The sequence below is a fragment of the Polypterus senegalus genome, chromosome 11, assembly GCF_016835505.1.
Source record: "Polypterus senegalus isolate Bchr_013 chromosome 11, ASM1683550v1, whole genome shotgun sequence".
In the NCBI taxonomy this organism is placed as follows: Eukaryota; Metazoa; Chordata; class Cladistia; order Polypteriformes; family Polypteridae; genus Polypterus; species Polypterus senegalus.
In genome coordinates, this window is record NC_053164.1 from 150,268,005 (window position 1) to 150,276,280 (window position 8,276).

General features: G+C 35.4%; 1 protein-coding gene across 1 annotated transcript in view; it reads left to right on the top strand.

Annotated features, from left to right (window-relative positions):
* rint1 (RAD50 interactor 1) overlaps window positions 1-6,969 on the top strand; it is a 44,677-nt gene extending 37,708 nt beyond the window's left edge. The window contains exons 12-13 of the mRNA XM_039769883.1: window positions 3,906-4,024; window positions 4,306-6,969. Of these exons, the coding sequence (XP_039625817.1) occupies window positions 3,906-4,024; window positions 4,306-4,516 (330 nt within the window). The 3' untranslated portion in view covers window positions 4,517-6,969. The remainder of the gene's footprint in view (window positions 1-3,905; window positions 4,025-4,305) is intronic.
* The last annotated feature ends 1,307 nt before the right edge of the window (window positions 6,970-8,276 follow it).

Here is an 8,276-nt window from a genome sequence, read left to right on the forward strand (position 1 = left end):
CCACTCTAAAACTCCAGCACTTCACTCCCAGATAATCAATCAAGGCATGAGCTGGGAAAAGTTTGTGCATGTTCTAAGTCGGTGCGGGTTGGAATAGTAGGCTGCTTGCTGCTTGTCTTTATTGGCACATTTACTGGACAAAAGACGTTGGCAGAGAGGTGCGAACAGATTTAAGGTGGGCCAGATCAACGAGTTTTTTCGCAGGCTCTGGTAATTCTAATGTTAATGTACATAATATAAAAATATAATCATTTTCTTGCAGTTTACTCCTCAAATATACATCCCCATAATTGAGTATACCAGAAAGTCTAGGGGAGACCTCTCCCAATTTTTAAAAATAAAACGACACTGATCGAGAGACTGACTGGGTCATCATACAAGATCAGCATATTGTTACTGACCAAATCACTTTTGCTTTAAAAACGTCATTTAACAACAAAGTGACACAAACTTTGTAAAATTCCTGAGTTGGCAATGTCTCTACTGAATTACATGTAGGTAGGCGAAGTGAATCTGCCAACTAGTGAAAAACTAAACATACTAATGTGTTTTTGTATTTATTCTATATTTGTTAATTTATCTTTTTTAGTTCATATTCACAGCTCAAAATATTTGATCTTGTGAAAATAATCCAGTAGCAGAATTATATTTTAAAATATTTGTCTCCCTTTTTTAATGTTTCTCTCTCTCTCTCTCTCTCTCAAAATAAATAGTTGAAATATCATATTCTTTTTGTTCTTAACATCAGCCATATCATACATATTGCATACCAGGGATTTTTCCTGCCTTACATCCAAAGGTTTAGATAATGTATATATTGTTCTTAATCTCAGATGCTGTCTTTGTTGTTTTGTGCCCCTCCATACACCTATTACATGCTCCTACTCTGCTCATTAAGGCTTTACAATTCTTATACATTGGCTATTTAAGTCTTACTGCCCCTAACCTTGACACTACATGCTTGTTTTTCTTTGCTTCCCTCAATACAGCTAGGTGGGATCTGCAAACTGATTCAAGCTTAAAAGCCCTGTTCTTCCTAAGCCCTCATGATTTTCATGATCACACCTGTCAAAACACAGAATCTGTGTTCTGATTTTTCATATCTTTTCAGGCCTGCAGGTGGCACAATTCTGTGTATAAATTGTATGTGCCAGAGATGGAAATAGAGATCAATATTGCTGGTAGAAAATAAAGCCCAGTATGGGAGGTTTTTGAATTCAATATTGAAGGCATTCATTATAAGCACATTGTCTTGGAGCAGGATATGTTGTGTGCTGTAGACATTTTGAGTAAAAAAATCCCTCAAACCTTAAATTTCATTACAAATTGCCCCATTCTGGGCAATAAAAGGTATAGATAAAAGTGCCAACAGTCACTTGTGTTTAGCACAAATGACATAGAAAATATTTTTAAAATTATAAAATTGTGTAAAATTGTTTATATTCAGTATCTGGTTTTTATCAGACAAAAACAAAACCAGATAGTAAACCATATAGTGTAGTAAGCTTCCACTAACATTAAACTCTTATCCAAACCTGTTAAGTGCACAGCTCTATCTGATTATGGCACAAAATTGAACTCTGTAGTAGCTCTTTAACCATACCATAATGACTAAAACTGAAACTAATAGATATGACGATACGATGAAGGAAAACTAAAACTAAACTGAATTTCCAAGTAAGGTCAGAAAAAATGTTGAAATAAAAACTAATAAAAAGGCAAAGCTATAATAATCTTGTGGGCTTCTACAAAATATGAATGTAAAATCATGAATTTAAATGATTATCTAAAATAATTGTTTTCAGGCGATTATCAAATAATTAGCACAGCCAAAAGATTCATTAGCTGTTTTATGTAAAGGCATTAAAGACAAGGAATGGTTTATACGTTTTAATGATTTTGAAATTGGCATTAAGTTAAAATGGGACACAATGTGGAGACTTAAACAGCTGCAGTTATAAGATCATACATCCTAGCCCCTAGTAATTATGTTGTTATGGCAGCATTTTGATTTAACTGCCTGGTGGAAAATTAAATGTCTTGCAATCCCTGTAAAGCACACAGTAGTTCATTGTACTTGAAATAAATATATAAAAGTAATTTGTCTTTGATTTGCATAATGAGAAACCATATTAATTTACCTGTATTTCATACATAGTAAATGTCTTAGTGTAGTAAAGTGAGTACTAAATAGTAGATGATTGTCGGGTAACTTAAATTGTTAATGGACACGGCAAAATGTAAAGTTATCAGTAGTTACAAATTATGATAAAGTAGCCTTGTTCAAATAACTTATTTTTCAATATTAATCTGTCCAAATCTGCTCTCTTTGCATATATTTTGTAACTTGTGGAAGAATGTGAAACATTTTATTTCAGTTCCTCCTTTCTTGTGTTCTTTTCTTCCTCATAAAGTGCAGTGAAAATCTGTTTCCTCCTTCCTGATTTCGTCAACTATTGCACATTTTAGCACTGAATGTTTTAGTCTTCAACCAAGTTAAAAGATAAAGGACACTAGAGTAAACAAATAACACATTTTTGTAACTTATTTTATTAGTCTGATTAACAAAGTGTTATTGCACTGTGTAAAAATGTGATGGCCCCCAGTTAAATCAACCTTTTTAATTAATAAGTCATTTGAACTACAGCCTGCTGTACTGAAACCTCCCTTATTTTGATCCTTACCATCACAGTCAAGTTGCCAGTACAAAAATTCAACAAACACTTAATACCAAACTCAAAGGAAACAGTAAGTTGGTGAGGAGTTTAAAAAAACACAGTTTTGATATCTATCAGTTAGATAAGATTAGGTAAACTTTATTAACCCCAAGGGGAAATTCAGATCCGTTTGTCTTTAAGGCTAAGCGACTCCATACAACTATAGTGAATGGCATAGTCATCAAATAAAAACTCACTTGAAACAGTGAGCAGTATTTCAGAGAGACAGCATAAAATCACCTATGAAATAACAAAGGACTGAAGCAAACAAAAAACAAAAAAAAAAACCCCACAAATGCAGGCTTATCTTGCCTTGCACGTAGAGGGGTTCAGGGGTTTGGTTAATGGCCTTCACTGCAGATTTGCAAGGCAAAACCCACTACTAATCCAGAAGAACATAAATGCATATGTGTCTTTTGCCTGGTAACACCTAGGTGATCCCGAAGCCTTTTGGGCAAATGTTCTATAGCCAGATGAGACAAAAGGTGAACTTTTTATATGATATGGGTCCCATTTTGTCTTGGCATAAAACAAACACAGCATTCCACAGTAAGTATACCATATCAACAGTCTAACATGGTGGTAATAATGTAAAGGTGTAGAGATACTTTCCTGCCTGAGGACCTGGACCACTTGCCATAACTGAAAGGAGGAGTTGGTTAAAATTCTTCCACAATAGTTTGAACAACTGATATTGAACTACAGAAAGCATTTGGTCGCAGTCATTGTAGCTATAATGCATGAGTTGTACAATTACCTTTTTATTCAGTACTGAATGGTATTGATATCTTTAAGTGAATGAAAAAGGGTACATGGGGCCAGGCATCTAGAACTACTATTTGTTTTCTCAGGTACTCTATATCAAATATTAGAAATGAGCTGAAGTCCTGTAAACATTCAATATCTAAAAACTTAAAATAACAGAGGAAATTAGAAATTATTCTGAATCTTTCTCTCCTCTCTACTGTCATTTCCACATCTTCAGTCCCTTCCTTTTTCACTTATTCTTTCCCTCCATTGGATCTTCCTTTTGCACTTGTTCAGTATTTAGTTAGTTATGCCAGCTTTGTGCTGTGACATGTGTCTATCATGACAGACTAGAACTCATCTTTCTTCAAGCAGCTAATGCCTGCATATAGTTTGTATTCTTCTAGCTTTGTTTTCTGAATGACCATTCATTGTTTTCAGGTAATCCTGGCCAATCACTTTAATGATGGTGGAGCTGCTCAGCTACACTTTGACATGACAAGGAACCTGTTTCCTCTCTTTGGTCACCATTGCAAAAGACCTGAAAACTACTTCAAGCAGTGAGTATCTGTCATATTGTCTGATAACACAAGTAGATTATGCTTTAAAATATTTTTATGTGGAAGAACTGAAGGTGTTTAAGTGTTTTATTTAAATATCAGACTGCATCCCTTGTATGAACAACTATAGAACATGGAACCAGTTACTTTACAATGTAAATGGAAAACATTTAATCTCTAATTTTTTTGGAAACAATACTTGAATAAAATTAATAACTATTTTGTCTTAATGGCCAAACCTCTTCTTCTACTGATTATTTCCTCTTTCTGTCTTTGAGCAGAATAAAGGAGGCTTGCATTATTTTGACACTCAATGTGGGATCAGCTCTGCTTCTACGTGATCTTCTCAGGCAGGACAGGGGAGTGCAAGTTGCAGCTTTACCCAGTGAACCGTCCCCCGAGGCTGCACTTAATGAGTTGGGCATTTATCGGCTGGCAGCTAGTGACATTACAATCCTGCTCAATCTTCGGACTAACTGGCCAGGAAAATAAGTGCACTTGAACAGTTCAGGTTTGTGGTTGCTGTGTTCCTGTAGAGGTGCACTGTTTAATGCTGGACTAGACATAAAGACAATGAGGCACTCTAAAGTGTCATCCAGAAGAATGGACTGAACCAATATAAAGCCAAGTGACAGGTATGAGCAGGACATACAAAAAATCAGGCTTTGTACCTTTTTCAAAAGGAGGAAAGAGGGGACACCATCTTTAAAAGACTAAAAAAGCTAATATTTGTTTCTGATGTAATAAAGAGTCAGAGAAATAGTTTCCAGTGTTTCTAGTAAGGGCTCTTTTAATTCAAACCAGTTATTTGTCCTGGGAAGTAAAATCTTGGAAATATTTTAGATGCTAGTGCATGTGGCACTAAAATTTTGAACAAAGTGGTGTTTAGCACAGGTAGCTTAAATGGTTATACAGTGAGTTCTGTATGAAGTAAGGTTTATAACTAACTGGTATTAATTCTCCTAGGTGCACATTCATAAATACTTTCTCCTTAAAATCACACAACTTTAAAACCAAAAGCATGCTGAAGATGGGGTTTTTCTTGTTCAGTTGTTCATATTCAGTAGACTGTTAATTAGTTTATTTGAACAGTGGATGGTTGCATTGCAGAGTACAGCCAGCTTGGAGGCTTTCTGCTGTGAATCTGCTTCTTTTATCTGTGCTGTCACCATTGTCTCCATCAGTGTATTCTAGTCTTGGATCACTCTCACACGTCACACACCTGCCATCAGACAAGCTCATATCCAACTTGTGTTTCTAAAAGATGTCTGGGAGGCGTCTGAGCCTCACAAATTGTCCCCTCGTTAGCGAGGGTTTGGTAATCTCTGTCTGCCCTGCCCTGAAGCTATTAGGCTGCTGAATGACAGACCCCTCCAGACACAATAACAGCACCCAGCTGCAGACAAGCCCAGCCGGCTGGACTCCGTGCTGAGCCCAGCGTTCTCAGGCTTGTGTTTCTGGACATTTTGCTCGTCATTGTACTGTTGTGGAATGGTGGTTTATAATTAAGTTTATGGACAGAAGTCATCTTATCACTAGTGGTGAGAACAGTGAGGTGTGTGATAAATTGAGCTATATCCTGGTGCTTAATTCTCTGTAGTAGTTATTTAAGTAGCAAGATTCATAATAAATGATAGCACTATACAGTTTTTATATTGGTTTTTGATTAAATGTGCAATGGATTGCACTACATAAATATACTCTCACAATTTCATGAGCATAGATAATGGAAGTACCATGTGTCCGTGACCACTGCAGTCCATGGGTAAAAAGCATAATGCATAAGGAAATATTATATTTACTTCTTTGATTATTACTCCATTAATACAGTGGTATGGAATACATAATGAAAGACAGAGCAGAATGGTGGTGGTGTCTCAACTATTGGTTTCTGAGGTTGAATCCTATCCCATAATCGTGGAGGTTTCACATTCTCCTTTCGTCTGCCTAGGTGTTTCTTTTCGTACCTTCAAAAATGTTAGGTTAACTGGTAACTCTAAATTGGTTTAGTGTTTGGGATTCAGTCTCTTTATTTTAATTAATTCACAGATAGATGGATGAGAAAAGGCCCTTCATGCTGTTCAAAATCCTGAGTTTTATTATGAAAGCCTAAGTGTGTGACCTATATTGTGAAAAGTATTGTGCTGATGTGCTGCCTACTGCTCAGTAGATGGTTTTAAAAGGCACCATATTATTGAATTCACTTTTGTTCAGATCATCTGCATGCCCTACTGGATCCATTTGTTTTATTGTGCACCATATTTGTAATGCAAAAATACTTTATAATAAGTGTATTTTGCGATACCAAAAGAAGAACTTGAGCAAATAGTAGCCAAATATAGTGTAGAACTTGAAATATTAAATATTACATGATCAAATAAGAGCTTGCATGTTGCAACATCACTGTGTAATATGATTACAAAATGTTGAAATTAATATTTTATAATCTGACATTTTTGGAAGACGCTTTTTTTTTTTTTTTTTTTTGGGAGTTCACTATGCAAACAAGCAATCAACAGCTGGAGGATGTAGATTTGTAATTGTCGACTGCCAGTATTGGAACACGATAACATATTCACTGTACAGTGAGTTGTTAAATAATGGCACTATACAAGATTGACTGCATAATTACTTCTATGTACCTGATATCAAAATATCTACTGATTGTACTTAAATATAGTACCTAATAGCTAATTTCAAACTCACTTCCCAGAGTTTACCTGACATTTTTTTTTTTTACTTCTAAATTTATTATTTTAACAGTTTCAATGGATGCGTTTCAGTTTAACGATATTTGATCTTAAAATTCACAGTCATGAAATATTAAAATGCAGCATTGCTGGCTATGTTAAAAAATTGTATTAATGGTTTGTCTAATTTTGTTTTGAGAAGCATAAATAACATTCCACAGTATCTTCCATGCTAATAAAACAAACTTAATTTTATCTTAGTTATTCTCTCTAAGGCACATTGAACTTTAGAAGTCTGATTTCTTTTTTTTCCCCTGTCAAGTTTGTATCTGCTTAAGTTCAAACACTGATGGTTTTAAAATGCAGAATGCTCTCAGGATATTGATATTAAACATTCTGGACTTATAAAAATGTCCAATAACTTACATTATTGTTCATTCTCCTTTCTGACACATGCAAAATTTTCTCAGTAGTTTGTAAAGAATCCAGCATTACCATTTTTGAGAAATTTGGTGTTCCTACTTTTTTTTTTTTGGCCACTGGGTGAATTTGCAGGAGTTTAAGGTATACATATATAAACCCATAAAAAAATGTATTTATAATTGCAGCAAAGAATCCATCTAACAAAATAATGAACCTGTTATATTTAGGACCCTAGGGAGCTGGAGCTTTATCCAGCAATATCTCTCTTGGGTCTCACACACACACAAACTCACATAACACCACCAGTTTAGAGGTGCTGGTCTAGCTGACCTGCATATATTTAGGATGTCCGAGAACAGCAGTAATACTCGGTGATGAATATTGTGATATGTCAAGAACTTGGAAACTCCACACAGAGACAGTAACTTCACTTGGATTTGAATCTAGAGCTGTGAGACAACACTAACCACTGTGTGAGCATACAGTGAAAGATGCACTCACAGAGTATTAACAAGAAGTTCTGCTGTGAATACTTATTTATATAGCAATATTCTAATAGCAGGCTATTGTTTTGTAACATTTTTGCTGTTTATCAGTTTTCCACACTGTTTGATCTTGCCCTAACTTACAAACCAGAAGTCTCATGTTGTTCCACATTCTGAGATGAGCTGAGGTTGGGGCTTTGACTTCACTATTTGAAGATGGACATTTGTTTTATAACGTTGGCTTTGTTCAGCTGCTAAGTGATACATTTTTTTGTCTACAACTTTAATTTTTTTCAGCTTAAAGCTAGTTTTCCTGGTCTGCTTGTTTTTTTTAGTTCTGTCAGATGTGAGTTCCATCTTTAGAGAAGCATCCCCATAGCATACTACTGCCATGACCATCCCTCATTATAGAGGTGGCGTGACTTGAAACACAGACATTCTGGCTTTATATTTGTTTTGTAGCACAACCAGAATGATCTGCTTAAATTTTATCTGACCACAATTCTTTCGCACACTTTGGCAGTCCTTGTGCTTTCTGGCAAGCTTCAAAGTGTGTTCTTTTAAATGATGGCCGCTTTCTTGTCATCCTGCCATGCAGCAATCCTGATGGCATTGAAAAGTGCACATTTACTTTGTTAAGGTGACCACCATATT